General features: G+C 36.0%; 1 protein-coding gene across 14 annotated transcripts in view; it reads right to left on the bottom strand.

The window, feature by feature from the left end:
• Window positions 1-21,942, bottom strand: part of MSRA (methionine sulfoxide reductase A) — a 426,469-nt gene that overhangs the window by 210,400 nt on the left and 194,127 nt on the right. For all 14 annotated transcript variants that reach the window (XM_072719626.1, XM_026007825.2, XM_072719623.1 and 11 more), the window contains one exon: window positions 4,503-4,622. In XM_072719626.1, coding sequence (XP_072575727.1) covers window positions 4,503-4,622 — 120 coding nt within the window. The remainder of the gene's footprint in view (window positions 1-4,502; window positions 4,623-21,942) is intronic.

The raw sequence follows: 21,942 nt of genomic DNA, 5'->3' as shown, positions 1-21,942 counted from the left end.
CAGGTATAACAAACATCAGCTAATGTTTCTGGCTCCATGGCTTGTGGAACCTCTGTGGCACACACCAATCTGTGTGCTGAGACAAGGCTGTGGAAGCTCTAACATTAGTCATCACATGAGGGGTCGGGGTGGGGGTAGGGGGCAGTGGTAGAGCTGGCCCTTTGGATTTTGAAAACTGCTTCCCCCTCCCTGAGTGCTATCCCTGGAATTCTGGCACCTGCCCCAAGAAACCAAATGGTACCTTGGGCTCAAATGTACTTGCTATTCGAGAAGGAATTTGGCAGACAGTCCTGGTCCTAGGCTTTGTTTCTTGAATGATGAATGAATGAATGAATGAATGAATGCATGACTGACTCTGCAGTGACCAAAGCTTTACAAACTTAATTACAAACACAAGCGTGAGCAGTTTTGAAATTAATCCAAATCCTGGAGCACAGACTAGTATTTCTCTCATATGAAACCTCAGCAATTATTACACATTGTAGTAGAGCCTTGGTTTTTCTTCCCTGCAAGTCAGACTCCCCCAGGGCTGACTTGTTCAGCGCGGCTGTGAGCACCCGAGGCTTCAGCAGGGAAGCCCTGCCAGTATCACCTGTATTCTGTCTCCCCCATTCTCTCTCTGGTCACAAATCTTTAATTAGCTGCTTACCCTAATTACTCTAGCTGGGGACCTTGTTTGTTCTCCTTCCCTGCTATTCCCAGAGATCTGAAGGCTCTACCACTTCTGTGCCAGGGGGTCCTTTCTATCACAGTTTCTCTCTGTCTTTTTGTTTTTCCTTTCATGATCAGAACAAAAAAAAAAAAAAAAAAAAAGGAAGCCCAGGGAAAGAAATCATCTTTCCTTCTGTGTCTGGGTAAGACCCCATAACCATCATTGCCCAATCAGGAACAAGTTTCCATGACAACCATGCTTCCCAGTGCCACCACTAACTTAGCAGATAGCGTTCACATCAAATACAGAGTTCTTTACCAGCCTCCGTGGCTTCTGTACAAGACTCTGAGATACCGGCTGTTTGCATGAACTGTATCTTAAAAGAGTTTTGTCCTCTGTCCTTCGAAACATCAGAAAGACCAAAACAAAAAAACAAAACAAAACAAAAAACAGAAACAAAACCTGCTTGGTATTTTCTTTACTGTAATCATTAAAAAGCACACCAATTTTTTTAAAGTATAGTGGAGATGGACATGAAAGAGAGTGTGGGACTCGGGTGTTAGGAAGTATGAATGGATGAACAGAGAATCACTGGGATATGACAGTTGGGTGACAGACACCATGGTCAGTGGCATAAACATGGAGTGGACAGTTGATGAGGTTAGAATTCCTCCTGTATATGACCTTGGGGAAGTTCCTTTCCTCTCTGAGCCTCAACACTCCCTCTGTAAAAAACAGAAACTGAAACATAACATGGAATTCTTCAGAAAATTAGATGCAAAAAAGCAAAGAGACAAAAAAAAAAGTGCTTCTTACAGTGTCTGGCACATAGTAGGAGTTCAACAAAGGGCAATTACCATGCTGTTCTTCTTAACATAAAGAGTTGAATTGGAATAAGTCTGAGCAAACAGTATTCTAATTGATTATTAACATTTTGCTGGTGAAGAATAATAGTATAAGCAGTAGATATTTGGAGGTTTTCTTAGCAACCTTTTCTCTTGAGCTATTAAGTCATGTCTGCAATTATGGGAAGGAATCTACTCATTTCCATTCCTGAGACTTAAGAGGATACACCTGGGCAATCTCCAGGGTTCAACTGAATCTATTTATAACTCTGCATAAGCATTTCTTTAATTTTGATGCAAAGAAAAAACTTGGATTAACTATTAAAGTATTTGTTCAATATTCCACATTCTCAACACCAATGAGTAAATTCCAGTTCTTCTATAAAGGCAGGAAAAACAAGAATATGTATGTTCTTATGATATTTTCAATATTGCACCACTCAAATTTCATTTCAAAATCAGAACTCATGTTGTAGCAAACAAACCAACATGCTCATTATGGAACAAACTCTCAGACTCCAACTCCTCCCCCACCTGTCTTCATGGTGCCCTCAGACAGCTGAGTGGGCCCTCCACAAGTATCACGAGTTCAACTCTTTATTTTTAAAAGATAAAACTATTTATGTATTTTTAAAATCCCACTTCTGTCACTATGGCGGACTATATATTAAGATAATAAACCCTCCCTCTTAAGAACTCTTTAAGAGGGGTACCTGGGTGGCTCAGTCAAATATCCTACTCTTGATTTTGGCTCTGGTCGTGATCTCAGTCATGAGATTAAGCCACATGTTGGGCTCCATGCTCAGCAGACTGTCAGCTTGCAATTCTATCTCCTCTCTGCCTCTACCCCTTACCCTACTTGTGCTCACTCACTCACTTTCTAAAATAAATAAATAAATTTTAAAAAAAGAACTCAAGATACTGAATGAAATATTTTTTAAATGTGTTTTACAGTATGGATGTTCCTCAAAACATTAAAAATAAAACTATTCTATGATCCAGCTATCTCTCTTCTGAGCATATATCCTAATGAAATGAAATCAGTAACTCAGGGCAAAAGCTATGCCCCCATGTTCACCTCAGCATCGTTCACAACAGCCATGGTTTGGAAACAACTGAAGTCTCCACCAGCAGAAAAAATGGATAAAGATATTGTGGTATATACATAATGCAATATTATTCAGCCTTACACATGAAGTAAATTCTGCCACTTGCAACAATGTGGATGAAGCTGGAAGAAAGTATGCTAAGTGAAATTAATCAAGACACCAAAAAACTGTATACTGCATGTTCTCCCTTGTATATGGGAATCTAAACAAATCATACTCAAAGAAACAGAGAGTGGTTACTAGGGGCAGGAGTAGAAGGAAGCAGGGAAATGTTGGTCAAAGGTTACAAACTTTCTGTTATGGAGGATGAATTAGTGCTAGAAATCTAATGTATAGCATGGTGATGGTAGTTAATAATACTGTATTTTTCACTTGAAATTTGTTAAGAGAGTAGATCATAGGTGCTCTTGCCACCAAAAAAGTATGTGAGAAGATGTGTATGTTAATTAGCTTGACTATTAGTAATCATTTCACTGTGCATATCAAAACATCATGTCATACACCTTAAATATATACCACTCTTATTTGAAAAATTTTTTAAAAAGTGTTTAAAAGAGAAAAAAAATTGTGTTTTAAATGTTACCTGAGCTGGCAGTGAAATAAAGAAAATCTTTGAAGGCCAGAACAAAAAACAGATCCAGAAGATCCTGGTATTTGAGCTAGAATTTGCCATGAGGGCATCTGCCTATCCTGGTAGCCAAAAGTTTTTCTGTAAAAGGCCAAATCATAAATATTTTAGGTTTTGCAGGCCATACCATCTCTGACATATCCACTCAACTCTGCCATCATTCCATGAAAGCATTCACAGAAAATAAACAAAGAAATGAGTTTGGCTGGATTTCTATAAGATTTTATTTACATAACCTAGCAGTGGGTAGGATTTAGCCTGCAAGCCAGTTTGCCAATCCCTTCATTATGGACTAGATTTGAATGTCTTACCCACAGAGAAGCAATTATAGTGCATGATATTTACCTCATATATAGTAGACTACTGCAGACTTCACACCTCTCTATCCTAGAGGATCCCTCCCACATTGATTCTAGGCTAGACCACATGACTTGCTTTGGCCAGTGGGACAACAGTAAATGTGATATAAACAGGGACTTGAAAAGTGCTAGAAGAACAGGGCTTATCCTCTCTTGTTGCTCCTGAAATCTCTGCATCCACCACCATGTGAATTTGCCCAGGCCAGTATGTTGAAGACATGGTCCATCATTCCCATTACCCCAGCCAACAAAAATGGACAGCCAGTACCAAATGCAGATCTATGAGTGAAGCCATCCTAGACCAACTAGTACCCAGGCAGCCTACTGGTTGACTGGAGTCACATGAATGAGCCCAGATGAGATTAGCAGAAGAACTGTCATGATGAGGCCAGTCCAAATTCTGACCCACATAATAATAAACTAATAAGTGACTACTTTAGAATTAAGCTTAATAGTGATTATTTTGCAACAAAACCTAAATGGTACATTCCATAGGAAATCTATTATCTTCTAAAATTATAAAGTGAGATGGGTGCCTGGGGGTCTCGATCGGTTGAGTATCAACTCTTGGTTTTGGCTCAGGCCATAATCTCAGGGTGATGGGATCAAACACTGTATCAGGGTCTGTGCCTGAGTGGGGAGTCTGCTTGAAATTCTCTCCCTCTGCCCCTCCTCTTATTCATGTGTGTTCTCTCTCTAAAATGAATAAAATTTTAAATCTTTAATGATATAAAATAAAAATATAAAAATATAAAGTGAGAGGCCAGCAAGTATATTTATAGAAATGGGAAAGAAAAGATTAAAGAAACACAAACAATTTTATTTGCATTTTAAAGATCTTGTCACCTGCCAGCAAAGATGTGCCCTTTCTTGCTTCTTATAATAGAAATTGGATCAAATTCTTCCTACCTGAACAGACTTCTTTATAAGTAGGATTGGAAGTATAGCCTCCTGCATAACCAACTTGAGTTGAATATACTCCTTTCTTGGTCCAGAATTTCCGCTCAGCTCCCCAGAAACAGCCCATTCCTAAGAAAACATAAGATACGGATTAGTCCTTTGTCAAAAACAAGTAGTCATTGAATGTCAGAAGCCCTGTTATACTAGAAAAGAGGTTATTCATGTCATTTGGTAATCAAAAATAACTAATATTTTATCTTTTAAAGAAGGACAGTTTCATGGAAGCAATCTAAGTGTCCATCAATAGATAATGGATAAGGAAAATGTGTACACACACACACATGCATGCATGCATACACACACACACACACACACACACACACACTGGAATATCATGAAACCAGAAAGAAGGATAAGATCATGCCACTTGAGCCAAAATGAATGTACCTAAAGGTGAGTGAAATATTCAGAAAGACTAATATCATGTGATTTCACTCATAAATGGAATAAAAAAACTAGTAACAACAAGAAATGAGCAAACAACAAAAAAGCAGAATCAGACCTATAAATACAGAGAACTGATCGTTGCCAGGAGGGAAGGGGTAGGGAGTTCTGTAAAATAGGTGAAAGAGAGTAGGAGATACAGGCTTCCAGTTATGGAATGAATAAGTCACAGGAATAAAAGGCACAGCATAAGGAATATAGTCAAGGACATTATAATAGCAATGTATCAGAACAGATGGTAGTTACACTTATGGTGAACATAGGATAATGTGTAAACTTGTTGAACCACTATGTTGTACACCTAAGACTAATGTAACATTGTATGTCAACTATAGTCAAATTAAAAAGAAACATGTTAGAAATCAAAGTGAAAAAAATCAATTAGTAATTTTTAACATCTAAAAATAATTTTACTTAAGTTTATTTGCATAGACTGTCTTTTTGCCTTAGTTTTGCAAAAACTCAGAAAGCTCAAATTTTGGTGAAGTTAGTAAAATATATCTTTCTAAAAAACATAGTAAAAAAATAACTGCAGGGATCCCTGCGTGGCGCAGTGGTTTAGCACCTGCCTTTGGCCCAGGGCACGATCTGGAGACCCAGGATTGAGTCCCACGTCGGGCTCCCGGTGCATGGAGCCTGCTTCTCCCTCTGCCTGTGTCTCTGCCTCTCTCTCTCTCTGTGACTATCATAAATAAATAAAAATTAAAAAAAATAACTGCATTTGATGAATGATTCTAGCACTCAATTCATTATGGACCTGTTAAAACATAATAACTTGTATTAATAGCAAAATTTATTTAATGATCAATATCCCGGTTGTGCTTTTTAAAAAAAATACCACCACAGAAAGGTAACACTAACTTACTGACTTAAATGGGAAAACTTCCCTAAATCAACACAGATTGATGCAGTTTTCAATGAACAATTCTATATATGTGTTCAGTTTCTTCAAAAATGTCTGTCATCATAAATTTCCTTGTGGGGGCACCTGGGTGGCTAGTGGTTGAATGTCTGCCTTCAGCTCAGGTCGTGATCCCAGGGTGCTGGGATCGAGTCCCACATCAGACTCCCAAAGGTGAGCTAGCTTCTCCCTCTGCCGAGGTCTCTGCCTCTCTGTGTCTCTCGTGAATAAATAAATACAATCTTAAAAAGAATAAACTTCCATGTGATAAATCACTGCTCACCGAAGGGTACATTTTTCTGAGTTCTATTACTAAAAATGATGAATGAGGAAAGAGAGAAAGGGCAAAGAGAGAAGGCAAAGAAAGAGACGACAGCAAATACACAAAGAAACTCACAAAAATAGCATTCCATTCAACTAGCAAACACTTTGCTCACATCAGTAGTTATTGGATTCTTGTGAATATATGGTGAAAACCAAGACCTATCTCCCAAGAATGCACATACTTACACACCTCGAAAATGTAGCATTATATCTCCCTGGGCTCCAAATAAAGAGCCCTCATTTTGTATCATGAGTTTCTGAACTGTCCACAACTGCTATTCTGTGACCAACTTCTAGATGTAAACAAGATTACTACCTTGCTCAACTTTATTACGACTTTATTAAGTCATACATAATTAAGATCTTGGGTAGAACAACAGTTGGCAAATTAATATATGCCTCCTACATCTACAATCACTAGATTTGTTAGACTCGATGACAGAACTGAAAGAAAAATTAGATTGAAGTTTACAGAAATTCTTGACACTTGTTAATATCCAAAAATTCAGAACAGTAATAATGAAAATGAGATGTGCATAATGCTATACATTATACAAAAACATATTGGTCAAACACGAGGGGAAGTATATTTACCAAAAATAAATTAACAGCTAAAAAATATGATAGAGCCAAATGATAAAAATTAATATAGTAAAAAAATTACCATTGTTATCATAATGCAACATGGATATATGCATATGACTATATCATAATTAACTAGGGCTAAATTTAGAAGGAAAAAAACACAAGTATATGCACATTCTTATTATAACTATAAAAAAATATCCATACCAAAATAGACTAGAAGGATATTCAAAGTTATAACCATGATTGTTTTATAGTGGTGAGAATACAGGATTTTTTTTTCATTTTTCAACATTCTCTGTAATAGATTTATATTACTTTAAAAATGAAAACTGTGTACTTTTTTAAAAAGGAAAAATTCTAAGAAAAACATAACCATATGCATTGCTTGAGTTACAACTGCAAGATACCATTCTTCCTTTTTACAAGTGAGTTCTTCGCTGCTAGTGAATACAGCTAAATACTTAGAGTATTAATAAAAATTGCCTATCCTCAAATTTCTGGAACAAAAATTCCCTATTAGTTTTACTTTGTTGCATTTCTGGGATCAGGGAATTATATTAGTAAAGATTAGTAAATTAGTAAATTAGTTAGATTAGTAAAGAAACAGGACCAATAGGATACAAAGAGAGAAAAAAATTTATTATGAAGATTAACTCCTGCAGTTGTGAAGGCTGAGAAGTCTATGATGTACTACTGCCTGAGAGAGACCCCGGAAAGCTGGTACTATAATCCCAGTCCAAACTCAAAGGCCTGAGAACCACGGGAGCCAGTGATGTAAGTCACCATCCATGTCTGAAGGCTGGATAACCAGGAGCACTGATGTACAAGGTCAGGAGAAGATAGATGTCCCAGCTCAAACAAAGAGTAAATTCACCCTTATCTGGCATTTTATTCTATCTGGGCCCTTGACAGACTGGATGATGCCCACCCACATTGGTGAGGGTGATCATCCTTCCTCAATCTACCAATTCAAAGGCTGATCTCGGGATCCCTGGGTAGCGCAGCGGTTTAGCGCCTGCCTTTGGCCCAGGGTGCGATCCTGGAGACCCGGGATCGAATCCCACGTCAGGCTCCCGGTGCCTGGAGCCTGCTTCTCCCTCTGCCTGTGTCTCTGCCTCTCTCTCTCTCTGTGACTATCATAAATAAATTTTAAAAAAAAACAAAAAAAAAAAAAACAAAGGCTGATCTCTTCCCAAAACATCCTCACAAACACATCCGGAAATGGCTATCTGGGCATCCCTCAGCCAAGTCAAGTTGACACATAAAATTAACCACCACAGGCATGATGACAGTGAATCTCTGGAGAAGGGTAAGTAAAAAGTGAGATGGGCAGCATGACTGAGCATCGAAGGCTACAAACGCACCTCAGAGTTGTGCAATGTGATAAACTGAAGGTACTCTAACCCCTGAGTTCAGAGGTTTGTGAAGTTCACTGAGTAAAATACTTCTCACACAACGACTAACATTGATAGTACCAAAGGGTACTTCAAGTTTTCAGCATTCTATGCACAAGGTACATGATGGGTCATTTTAGCAGCCTGCCTAATCTGACCAATGTCTATAATGATGCCAGACTTTATATCTTCACTATATTCTCATGCTATATAGATTTATAATACTTAAAAAGGATCTTGGCCAAACCAAACAAAATATTTGCTGCAAGTTCTTTAATCCCCTTTTGATGTTTAATGGGGATCAAGAAAAGACCCTTGCTAGAGGGAGGATGACCCAGCTCCAGCTGGGCACAGGCCTGCAGGGACAGGGGTCATATGTGGCTGAAATAATGCCTCAGGGACCTGGTGTGTAATCAATGTCAAAATTCCTGGAGAGGTACTTAACTTAGAATAAGGGTTGTTAACAAAAAAAAAAAAAAAAAAAAGAATAAGGGTTGTTGTAGGAATAAAACTCTTCCTTGAAGCAATCAGATGTTTCATCTAGTGGCTTCCAGTATAATCTAAGCATTCTATTATTTGATTTTGAGTATGCATGTGTGTGTACTTAGACAAAGAAAACAAGTTTATGACAGAATTTCTCAGAACTTGCAATAATCTAGTAAAAAACATAAATATCTCTACATAAAGATATAGTATGCATTAATTTCATTAAAATACCTTATATTTTGGCAGGGGGGCACCAGGGTGGCTCAGTTGGTTGTTTGACTCTTGATTCTGGCTAAGGTCATGATCTCAGGGTCATGAGATAGAGCCCCACATTGGGCTCTGCACTGAGTGTGAAGCCTGCTTGGGATTCTCTCCCTCCCCCTCTTTTACACACTCTCTCTCTAAAAAAAAATAAATAAATAAGTAAATAAATAAATAAAATATTTTATATTTTAACTGATTGTAAAGTAAAACATAGGTACAGAAAAGCCACAGCGAACAGATGCATACCTCAATGCATCATTATTAGGCAAACATCCTTGTAACTACCAACCAGATCAAGAAATGGAAGTTTGCCATCCTCCTTAGAAATCCCTCCTTGTATCACACCCTAATCACAACTCCTTTCCTCCCCCTCAAACGTAACCACTCCCTGATCTTTACAGCAACCACTTCCTTATGTCTCTTTATATTTCTATCACTCAAGGTGTCCATGCTGATACTGTTTGGTTGTACTCATTTTTTTTTTAATCTGATATGTCCTTAAGTAATCAACAGGTTCCCTCTCCATTCTTTTCCTTCTGATTTATCCACTGAAGAAAACAAGAGCCATTGACTTGCAGAGCTTCCCACAATGTAGATTTTGCCAATTGCATTCTCATGGCACAATTCAACTTGTTGTTCTATCCTCAGTATTGCCTGCAAATCTGCCGCTGGATCCAGAACCTTGAACAGACTCAGATTTCACCCTTTGGCAAAACCATGGGTGATACTATGTTCTTTTTTATATAACTTCTAATTTTTTTCCAGCTTTATTGACATAATTGACCTACAACATTGTGTAAGTTTAAGGTACACAAGATTTTGCATACATATATATTATGGATAATTACAACAATAAATGTAGTTAACGTATCCATCACCTCACATAATTACAATTTTCATTTTTTGTAGTAAGAACATTTAAGATTTATTACCAACTTTCAAGTAAACAATCTAATTAATTATAATCATAATGAGTATTAGATCCCCAGACTTATTCATCTTATAACCAGAAGTTTGTTCCCTTTGACCAACATGAACCCATCACCCACTCCTCCCCAACCCCCAGAAACCACCATTCTACTCCCCTTTCTATGAATTTGGCTTCTTTTTTTTTTTTACAATTCCAATAGAAGTGAGATCATAGGGTATTTGTGTTTCTCAATCTGACTCACTTCACTTAGCATAATGTCCTAGAGGTCTATCCATGTTGTTATAAATGGCAGGATTTCCTTCTTTTTTATGGCCAAATAGTATTCTGCTGTATATAGACCACGTTTTCTTTATCGGTCAAAGAACACTTAGGTTGGTTCCAATGTCTTGGTTACTACAAATAATGTTGGAATAAACATGGGAGTGTAGATATCTGTCCAAGATAGTGATTTTATTTACTTTGGATATATACCCAGAGGTAGGATGTTGGATCATATGGTAATTCTATTATTCTTAACCTTTGAAAAACTTCATAATCTTTTCCATAATAGCTATGCAACTTCACATTCCTATCAACAGCACACTAGGGTTCCCTTTTCTCAACAATCTAGCCAACACCCTGTTTTTTTGGTAACAGCCATTCTAACAGATGTGAGATGAAATCTAATTGTGATTTTGATTTGCATTTCCCTCATCATTAATGATGTTGAGTGTCTTTTCATGTACCTGTTGGCCATTTGTATGCCTTCTTTGGAAAAACATCTATTCAATCAAATTCTTTGTTTTTTTGGTATTGAGTTGTAGGAGCTCCTTATATATTCTGGATGTCAACCCCTTAATATTTTCTCCATTCCACTGCCTCTTCATTCTGCTGATTATTTCTGTTGCTGCGTTGAAGCTTCTTATTTGGATGTAATCTCACTTACTTGATTTTGTTTTTGTTGCTTGTGTTTTTGGTGTCGTATCCAAAATACCATTGCCAAGACCAATGTCAAGGAGCTTTTTCTCTAAGTTTTCTTCCAAGAGTTTTATTTCAGGTCTCATGTTTGAGTCTTCAAACCATTTCAAATTATTTTTTGTGAGTAGTATAAGATTGGGGTCCAGTTTCATTCTTCTGCATGTGAATATCCATTTTTCTCAATATCACTTATGTAAAAGATTATCTTTTCCCCATTGAGTATTCTTGGCTCTGTGATCAATTATTAATTAACCATAAATATGTGAGCTTGCTTCTGGGCTCTCTATTCAACTCTATTGGTCTATGTATCTGTTTTATGACAGTGCCATACTGGTTTGATTACCACAGCTTTATAGTATAATTTGAAATCATAAAGTGTGATGCCTAAAGCTTTGTTGTTCTTTTTCAGAATTGCTTTGGCTATTTGGGGTCTTTTGTGGTTCTATACAAATTTTAGAATTGTTTTTCTAATGCTGTGAAAAATGCCACTAGAATTTGATATTAGGTTTGATATAGGATTGCATTAAGTCTATAAAAGGCTTTAGGGAGTACGGACAGCTTAACAGTATTAATTCTTCCAATTCATGAACATGTAATAGCTTTCCATTTCTTTGAGTCTTTTTCAATTTCTTTCATCAGTACCTTATCAATTTTAGTGCACAGATTATTCCACTTGCTCAGGTAAATCTATTCCTATTTTATTGGCTTTGATGTCATTGGGAGTGGGATTATTTTACTTCTCTTCCAGATATTTCATTGTTAGTGTATAGAAATGCTACTAATTCTGTATGTTGATTTTGTACCCTGAAACTTTACTGAATTCATTGATTAGTTCTAACAAGTTTTTTTGGTGAAAGTTTTAGAATCTTTTCCATATAAAATAATGCTGTCTTCAGATAGAGAAAATTTTACTTCTTCCTTTCTAATAGAATGCTTTTTTTACTTCCTTTCCTTGCCTAATTATTCTGGCTAAAACTTCCAGTACTATGTTAAATAGGACTTTTGAGAGAGAACCCTTGTCTTGTTTCTGATCTGAACAGAAAAGCTTTCAGCTTTTTCAACTGAGTATGATGTTAGCTGTGGGTCTGTCATATATAGCCTTTATTATGTTGAGGTATGTTCCCTCCTCATCTTCTCAAATTTGTTGAGACATTTGTCATGAAAGGGTGTTGAATTTTGGCAAAACAATTTTCTGCATCTTTGAGTCATAAGATTTTTATGCTTCATCCTATTAATGTGATGTATCACATTTATTATTTTAGATATGCTGACCCATCCTTGCATCCCAAGGATAAATCCCACTTGATCATAGTGCATTATCCTTTTAAAAATGTGCTGTTGAGTTGTGGCTTGATAATATTTTGTTGACAATTTTTGCATTTATATTCTTCAGGGATGCTAGCCTGTAGTTTTCTTTAGCATCCTTAGCTGGCTTTGGTACCAGGGTAATGCTGTCCTCATAAAATGAATTTTAGAGTGTCCCTTCCTTTTCAAGTTTTTAGAAGAATTTGAGAATGATCAGTATTAATTCTTCTTTAATATTTGGTAGAATTCACCAGTGAAGCTGTCTGGTCCTGGGCTTTTTTATTGGAAGATTTTTGATTATTGCCTCAATCCCGTTAGTTACATTGATTTGTTCAGATTTTCTATTTCTTCACGATTCAGTCTTGGTAGGCTATGTTTCTAAGAATTTATGCATTTCTTCTGTTGCCTAATTTGTTGCCATATAATTTTGCATAGTAGTTTCTTATGATCCTTTGTATTTCTGTGGTAGCAACTGTAATGTCTCCTCTTTCATTTATAATTTTATTTATTATTTATTTTCTCAAATTTGTTAAATTTGCTTTGTCGCCCAACATTTGATCTATCTCGAAGAATGTCCCATGTGTACTTGCAAAGAGTATGTATTCTAAAGCTGTTGGATGTAATGTTCTGTATATATCTGTCATGTACATTTGCCTAATAGCAGTATTCAGGTGTGCTGTTTCCTTATTAATTTGCTATCTGAGTGATCTACTCAATGTTAAAAGAGAGGCGCTGAAATCTCCTACTATTGTGTTACTATTTCTCCTTTCAGTTGTTAATACTTGCTGTAAGTATTTATGTGCTCCATGTTGGGCATAGTATAATTGTTATATCCTCTTGATGAATTAGTCTCTTTATCATTATGTAGTGACCTTCTTTGTCCATTGTGATAATTCTCTATGAAAGTCTCTTTTATCTGATGTAAGTATAGCCAATTCTGCTATCTTTTGGTTACCATGTGCACAGCATATCTTTTTCTATCCCTTCACTTTCTACCTATGTTTGTACTTAGTCTCTTATAAGCAGCACATTGTTGGATCTTATTTTTTTAAATCCATTTAGTCAGTTTAGGTCTTTCAAATGGAGAATTTAGCTTACTTATGTTTAAAGTAATTATTAATAGATAAAAACTTACTAATGTCATTTGGTTCATTGCTTTCTAGTTTTTTTTAATTCTTTTATTCTTTTCCCTCTCTTACTGTCTCCTAACTTGTTTTTTATACTAGTATATTTTAATACATTTTTTTATCTTTTGTGTATTCACTATATATTTTTTATTTGTGGTTACCATGAGACTTATACAAAATATCTTAAGATATGTCTATTTTAAGTTGATAATAACTTACTTTACATCACATTTAAAAACTCTGCACTTCATTTCTCCTTCTCTCACATTTTATGCATTCATGTTATTGATGTCACAGTTTTTATATTGTGCACCCATTAGTAAATTATTACAGCTATGTTTTTATTATTTTTTAACTTACAAACTAGAGTCAAAGTAATTTACACATCTCCATTACAGTATTATATTCTGCATTTGACTACATATTTACCTTTACCAGTTAGTTTTATACTTTTATATGTTTTCATGTTACTTAGCATCCTTTGATTTCAACTTAAAGAACTCTTCTTAGCATTTCCTGTAAGACAAGTTTAATGGTAATGAACTCCTTTAGGCTTTGTTTGGAAATGCCTTTACTTCCTCTTCACTTCTGAAGGAAAGTACTGCTTGGTATAGTATTCTTGGTTGACAATTTTTTTTTCTTCCAGCACTTTGAATGTATCATCCTATTGCCTGTTCGTGTGCAAGATTTCTGCAGAAAAATCCGCTGATAGCCTAACAGGGCTTACCTTGTGTGTAATGAGTCACTTTTCTCTTGCTGCTTTCAAAATTCTCTCTTTGTCTTTGAATTTAACATTTTAATTATAATGTGTTTTAGATTAATCTTCCTCAGGTTGATCCTGCTTGCAGTCCTTTGAGCTTCTTATAATTAGATGTCCATATCTTTCCCGACTGGGGAAGTTTTCAGTAATATTTCTTTAAATAATCTTTCTGACCCTTTAAGCTCTCTTCTCCTTCTGGGACTCCCAGGATACAAATGGTCATTCACTTGAGAGTGTCCCATAATTCACACAGGCTTTCCTCACTCTGTTTTCTTTTTTCTTTCTGTTCCTCTAACTGGCTAATTCTAAATGATTTGTCTTTGAGTTTACTGATTCTGTCTTCTTCATAAACAAATTTATTATCAAAGCTCTCTACTGCTTTTTCCAGTTCTGTCATTGTATTCTTCAGCTCCAGGATTTCTGCTTACTTCTTTTATATGGCTTTATTTCTTTTTTTTTTTTTAAGATTTTATTTATTCAAGAAAGACACACAGAGAGAGGCAGAGACATAGGCAGAGGGAGAAGCAGACTCCTTGAAGGGACCCTGATGCAGGACTCAATCCCAGGACCCCAAGGTCATGACAAAGGCAGACATTCAACCACTGAGCCACCCAAGTATGACTTTATTTCTTTATTAAACTTCTCATTTTATTCATGCATTGTCTTCCTGAATTCATTTAGTTTTTTATCCATGTTCTCTTGCTTTTCATTCAATTTCTTTAAGGTGATTATTTTGAATTCTTTGTCAGGAAAATTATAGATTTCCCTCTGCAGTCAGAGCTTTATCAGTTTCCTCTGGTGGTGTCATATTTGCCTGATTCTTCGTAACTCATGTATTCTTGCAATCATGTTAATGTTAATGCCAGACAGAGAACATTCAACAAGAAATGGACACCAAATACAAAGCTAACAAAATGACCTGGCTGATGGACATCAGTCAGCCTGTTTCATTAGCCATACAGTACTGGCATGATGGGTACAGGAACAAAGTGGCCATAGTTACAGAGATGGAGGGCACACATGGGCACAACAGTGGACTCCCACTTAACCAATCTTACCCACTGCCACCACCGATGCCCAACTTGCCAGAAACAGAAATAATCTCCAAGTACCTTATCTAGTACAATTTCTCAAGAGGACCAACCAACCACTAGGTGGCACGGGGGAAACACCAGGCTCTTTCCAATGCTGAAAGAGCCAGTGGTTTGTTCTCACACTACAGACACATATTCAACTTTCTCTGCCTTCCAAATCTCAGCCAGTTATATGCAGTCCCATATAACACTGCATCAGACCATAGAACCAGATTTACAGAAGATACAGCAACAAATCCATGATGGCAGTCTCCATCTACCTTATGATATACCACACCACCCAGAAGCTGCCATTTTGATAGAGCTCTTTGAACAGTCCAAAGGCACAGCTGCAGTGCCAGTTTATAGACAATACTTTATGAGAACAGGGTGGTATCTTTTAGATATCTGAATATGCACTAAATAAAAGACCCCAGAAATATTGGGGCACCATGTCACCCAAAAGATGAATGTGTGCATTAGAAAAGCAAGGTCCATTCTTACTACTTACTATCATTCTCTACTTACTATCTCTACTTACTATCTTATATCTTCTTACTACTTACTATCATTCTCTACTTACTATCTCTACTTACTATCTTATATCTCTACTTACTATCATTCTCAGTGACCACTGGGGGACTTTGTACTCCTGTTGCCAGAACTCTTGGCACTCCAGAGTCAGATATCCTGGTCCTCAGGACAGTAACCTTTCATCAGGAGTCATAGCAAGAATCCACTGAGTTATAACAGCTGTAGCTGTTTTTTAAGGTACTCTGAGCTTCTTGTGCCCAGGAACAAATAGGCAAAAAGCTTGTCAGGCAGAATCAACCCACAAGCAGTAAAGCAGATCTCTGTTGGGCCACAGCCTTGTAAACATTGGTGTTAGAAGTGATAGAGATTTTTGCCAACCAGACAAGCTTAAAAAATATTTCATTGTGGTTTTAACATATACTTGGATAATTACTAGTAAAGTTGACATCTTTTCATGTTGGACATTCATGTTAGCTCTTTTGTATATTTCTTTTGTCCAATTTTTCCTTAGACTGTTATATTTTTTGCCCTATATGTCAGAATTTTTATATATTCTGAATACTAATTTTTTGTCAATTTTATGATTGTAGATATGATCTTGTATCAGATTTGCATTTTACTTTCATTTATAATGCCTATTTTCATACAGATGTTTTAAATTTTAATTGTGGCTAAATTTCTCTATATTTTCCTTTATAATCTATTCGTTTTGTGTATCATGCATAGGAATTCCTTCCATACACTATAGTTGTAAAGATAACATATTCTCAGAAATTTTAAAGTTTTGTTCATTTTATGTTGCTAATTCATCTTGAAATAATTTTTTATGTAGTACATAAGTAGGGATTCAATTTGATTTTTTCTATATAAACAAGGGTCAGAAATAAATTATTATTTATTACATTTTCCCCATTTATCTCTAACATCATCTCAGGTGTTCCCATTTATGGGCTATTATCTTCCACTCATTTGCCTGTTCCTACACCAATAACCTACTACTCAACAAATATATATATCCATTGCCTACTATGTGCCAAGAAGTGCTCTACGCACTTAGTATGCATGAGTGAACAAAACAAACACCCTACCCTCTTATAGTACTTACACTCTAGTGGCAAAGACAGGTAATAAACAATAAAAATAAATAAGTAGATGATATAGCAAGTTAGAAGATATAAAGAGCTATTCTTAAAAAAAGAAAAGCAGAGCAGGATCAGAGGAATCAGGAGTACTGGAGAGGATGCAATGTGAAATAAGGTATTCAGGGTGGGCTCAAAGAGGTGGCAACTTGGGGCACCTGGGTGGCTCAATGGTTGAGCAACTGCCTTTGGCTCAGGTCGTGATCCCGGGGTCCTAGGATCGAGTCCCACATCAGGCTTCCCACAGGGAGCCTGCTTCTCCCTCTGCCTATGTCTCTGCCTCTTTCTGTGTGTCTCTCATGAATAAATAAATAAAATCTTAAAAAAAAAAACAAAGAGGTGGCAACTTAAAACAAAGACATTCAGATATCCTGGGTATCGGGTGTTTCAGGCAAAGGAAACAGTTACAAAGGCATTAGGAACATGCCTGCTATGTTTAATGGGCAGGAAAGAAGTATGTGGCTTGAGTGAGGTGAGCATGGGAAGTAGTGAAACATAAATCAAATAAGCCAGATTGTGTGGGGCCTTGAAGACTACTGTAAGGACCATGGATTTTACAGAGTGACATGGATGGCCATAGTTGAGTTTTGAGGAGAGGGAATGTCATGTTTTACCATGTCCTCTGCTGAGAAGTGACTGGTGTGGACCAAGCAAAGAAGCAAGGAATGATTAGAAAACTGCTAACGTAATCCAAGTGCAAGAGAATGGTAGCAGAGGAAGTCATGATCAGATTTTTTATATATTTTGAAGATAGAGCCAAAAGATTTCCTTTCCAGATAGGCTGGAAGCAGGGTTTGAAAGAAAGAGTCAAGGTTGACTCTAAAATTATTGGCTTGAGTAAAGAATTGTGGGTGAAGCAGGTTTGTAGGGGAAAACCAAAGGTTGTAATTATTCTAGTTTTAATGAGTCATAATATCTAGTGCAACAAGTTTTTCAAAAATTTTCTTTGCTGTTCTTGTCCCATTACCATTCTAAATTTATTTTAATATTGGCTTGTCAAATTCCATAACATACCCTGTTAAGGTCTTGACTAGAATTACACTGAACTTACAGATTAATTTGAAAAATATGTTGTCATATTAATAATGTTGAGCCTTTCTTTTGATGAACACAATATAGCTGTACATTTATTTAGATCTTCTTACATGTCCTTCAATACCATGCTATCATTCCTCCATAAAAGACTTATACATTTGTATTGCGTATGGTTTTATGTATCCTGTGATTTGTGTTGCTGCTATAAACCCTACTTTTTCTATTACACTTTTTTATTGCTTCTGGTTGGGATATAAAAATTCCATTGATTTTAGTATGCTTTCCATAGAACCAGAAAACTTAAGAGAATCCTCTGATTAGTTTTAATGGCTTTTCTCCATGTTCTCTTTGACTTCCTCTATAAAGAATCATATTTTGTATAATTGACAGTTTCATATTTCCTTGTCCAATTACTATTCTCTTTCTCTTATTTTACTTTCTTCATCAGCTAGGACCCCCTGTTTAATGCTAATAATAAAGGTAATACTGGGAATCTGTCTCACCCTAATTTTAGTGAGAATGCTTCAGTAGGTATAGGTTTTGCTGTAGGTTCTTGGTTAAGCACTCTTTATCAAGTTAGAAATGTTTCCTTTCATTCCTAGTCTGTAAATAGCTTTTCATCAGGCATGAGTTTTGAGTTTTAACAATGCTCCATTCTTTAGAGATGATCATATGGCTTCCCTCGTTTTATTTCTTAAAGTAGTATATTACATTTGCAGATTTTTCTGATCCATCCTTCAATAAACCTCACCTACTTACAATTTTAATACTGAAGAATTACTTTTGCTAATATTTTATTTCAAATTTTTTCATTTATATCCATAAGGAACATTTGTCATAGTTTTATTTTCTTGTACTGTCTTGTCCAGAATTAGTATCAAAGTTATTTTGGCCTCATAAAATGGATTGGTTAACTTTTTCCCCCTCTTATATAACATTGCATTAGAAAGGAATTATTTGCTTCTTGAAGTTACAGTAAAACTTTCTGAGCCACCTGGACCTTGTGTCTTTAGAGAGTAGAAGTGAGGAAATAAGAGACTTTGTTTTGCTGTTATTCATTTATTCAGGTTTTCTTACTTCTATTTCTGTTTTTAGAAGTTTTCATCACAGAACAAACCTTGGCTTTTATGGACCGTCTTTTTGTTGTTGTTTTCTATTTCTGTTCTTTCTTTACTATTATCTTGTGCAGTTTACTCTTAATATGTTCCTTACTGTCTTTTGGATATGAATAGTTATTTATTTTCAAGTTCTCTTGTTTTCTGATAAATGTATCTAAGGCTATACATTTACCTCTAAGTTTTGCTTTAGATACATCCCACATATTTAAATATGCTCAGATATGTAGTATTTTTCCTATCATTCATTTCTATGTATTTTATAATTTCCATGTTTTATTTTAACCCATAAGTTATGTAAGGGCATACATTTTAGTTTTCAAACATAAAGCACATTTTTAATACTATCTTTTCATTTTGATGCAGTTTGTTACATTGTGCTTAGAGAATGTGATCTTAATATATTCTTTTGAAACCTGTTGAGACTTATTTAGTGGACTGCTACAAGAGATGAGTGAATCCTAGATTCCTGGAATACAACAGCTGTCTTTTACAGAATATAACTAACTGGCTCTTTAAAGAAAATATTTTATCCTAAAGTGGTACTGATGCCAGTGGTCTGCAGACTCATCTCTGAAAGTCATGGATTGAATGAATTACTTGTCACCACCACCCCCACTCCAGAACTTCTGAAAGACATCTATTCTACATGTGTAGAAATAAAGTTTTGAACAGAAGGGTGGAAAGACTCCACTTTATATCAAAATTTAAGCATCTAAGAGATTAAAATCATATCCAAATTACAACTACATCATTGTCTCAGACTTACATTCTTTGCACTATCATTCAAAATTGTTAGATGGTAAAAAATTTTCAAAAGTCCTGCTGGATTTTTTTTTTATTTAGAATTACTTTAGAATTCTGCATTACTAGTCAAACTTTCTATCTGTCATTTCTCATGAATATGATCTGTGGCTATAGAATTTTTTTTATATTTGTGGGAATTACTTTATCTTCACTTAAGATTTATGATACTCAGCTGAAATCTTCAGAAACAACTTTAAGGAAACTTCAAAATCTCATTAAGCCCTTTGTATTCACACTGCAATTTTTGACCTGATTAGTAAGGATCTGTGATTGCTGAAATGCTATTTTTCTTAAAGTAAGAGAGTGGCTGGCAACTACAACTTTGGCACCTCTGAAAGGTGGTCTCACTCGTCTGCCTTAGTACCCTATACAAAGTGGCTCAGGCAAGTTCTGCTCACTAGTAAATCCCATGCTCTGTTCACTAGCACATCCCATTCCCTGCTAACTAGCATACCCCATTCTCCTAATTCTGCCTGCAAGGGGTGTCACTGAATAACAAACCCTCAGACAACAGATGGGATAGGAAGAGCGGTCTGTACTGTCAGAGTGGAAACCAACAGGGAGGCCAGGCTTTCAATAGAACATGTGCAGTCACCACATGTTCCTTTAACATTTTATCCAAACGTTCCCTCTCTTCCAGCTCTTTTCTCCACTTTTAGACTTCACACAGAATACAGCCATGCTCACAGTCATTTCCAGGGCTACCTCCATTACTAGGACTACAGAAAGGTAAAGAGAAAAGGAAGAGTGACACAGCTACCCCCTTCTGAGACTGCATACTTCTCCCCTAACTCCTTATAGTTTCTGACAGTTCAAAGTCCCAAAATTACTTTGCCTGTTTTAGCTTACTGTGAGGTACACATTTATACTTTCCTTTTTGCACTTTTAAAGCAGCCCTTTTCTATACAGTTCAAATCACAGAAATGTCTCTTAATCCATAGATCTAACCCCTCTCCATCCACCTAAGAAAGCTGTAGAAAGACATGCATTTCCAACTCTCTGTCAGGTATGTCTACCTGGAAGGTTCCTTGACACTTTGAATTCAATATATCTAATACCTATGCACCCATCTGTCTAAGATTAATTAATTGCATGGAAAATATTCAAAATATAATGTTAAGGAAGAAAACACAGGGTATTAAGCTACATAAAGAATGTGGTCATATTTGATTTAATGTATACACTTTGAAAAAAAATTCAAGGGGAATAAGTCAAAATGTTAACAGTAAGATTACAGGTGATTTTCATTCTCTTTTTATACTCTTTGGTATTTCCCAAATTTCTACAAGAAATATGTACTCTAACTGTCATAATAAAAAAGAAGAGGGTTTTTTTTTAGATGTTTATGTAGATTGATTGATAGTCTGGAAGAAAATGCAATAAAATGACAGAATAATAGTTGTCTCTAGTTGTTTTTGCATTTTTATAGATTTTCCAAATTTTCCCTAATGCACATGTGCCACTTTCATAACCAACAAAATTAAAGTAACTTTTAAGATTTTAATACTCATGCCCTATCCTCAGCCAAACTAGAATAGGTTTCATTACTACCATCCCCATGTTATCCACCCATGCCCTGCATCCTTCATCCCTACCTTCACTTTTGGAAATCCTGCCTACCTACTCAGAATAATTTCAGATATCACCTTCTCCCTTAATTCTTTCCAGAATGCCATTCAGATATAAAGTGTCTCCTCTTGGAACCCCCAAAGCACGTCCAAGTCCTCCCATATTAGACATTTATATAGTCTATCTTATGTAATGACTTTTGGTTTCTGTGCTGTGACCTCATCCCTACACTATAAACTAAGAACATGGGGCCCATCTCTCTGGACTTGGTTTTCCCTCTATCACCTAGTATGGTACCTTGCATGTATTAGCCTCCTTGAATTGAACTGGAATTCTCTGAAATTTAATCTACCATCTTTTATCATTTTCATGGTGTTTATAAAGCAGGCATTCCCAGAAACCATAGTGCCAGCTTATGGATTGCTCAGATCTTCCTTTGAGTCTTCTAAAGTGGAAAACTCAGTGATTATATGGAGGAAAACTGGAGTGTTGAACATAAAAAGGAAAAAAGTTCTCATTTCACTTCTCTTTTCTCTAACAGATTTCTGGACTTCTGTAGACAAGGATTCAGAAGCATTCAAAGTGGATATTTCAACTAGGCCTATATGCTGAAACACTACATTGTGGTCTCAGGAA

This window comes from Vulpes vulpes, chromosome 9, assembly GCF_048418805.1.
Source record: "Vulpes vulpes isolate BD-2025 chromosome 9, VulVul3, whole genome shotgun sequence".
Taxonomy (NCBI): Eukaryota; Metazoa; Chordata; class Mammalia; order Carnivora; family Canidae; genus Vulpes; species Vulpes vulpes.
This window is presented reverse-complemented; position numbering and strand designations above follow the sequence as displayed.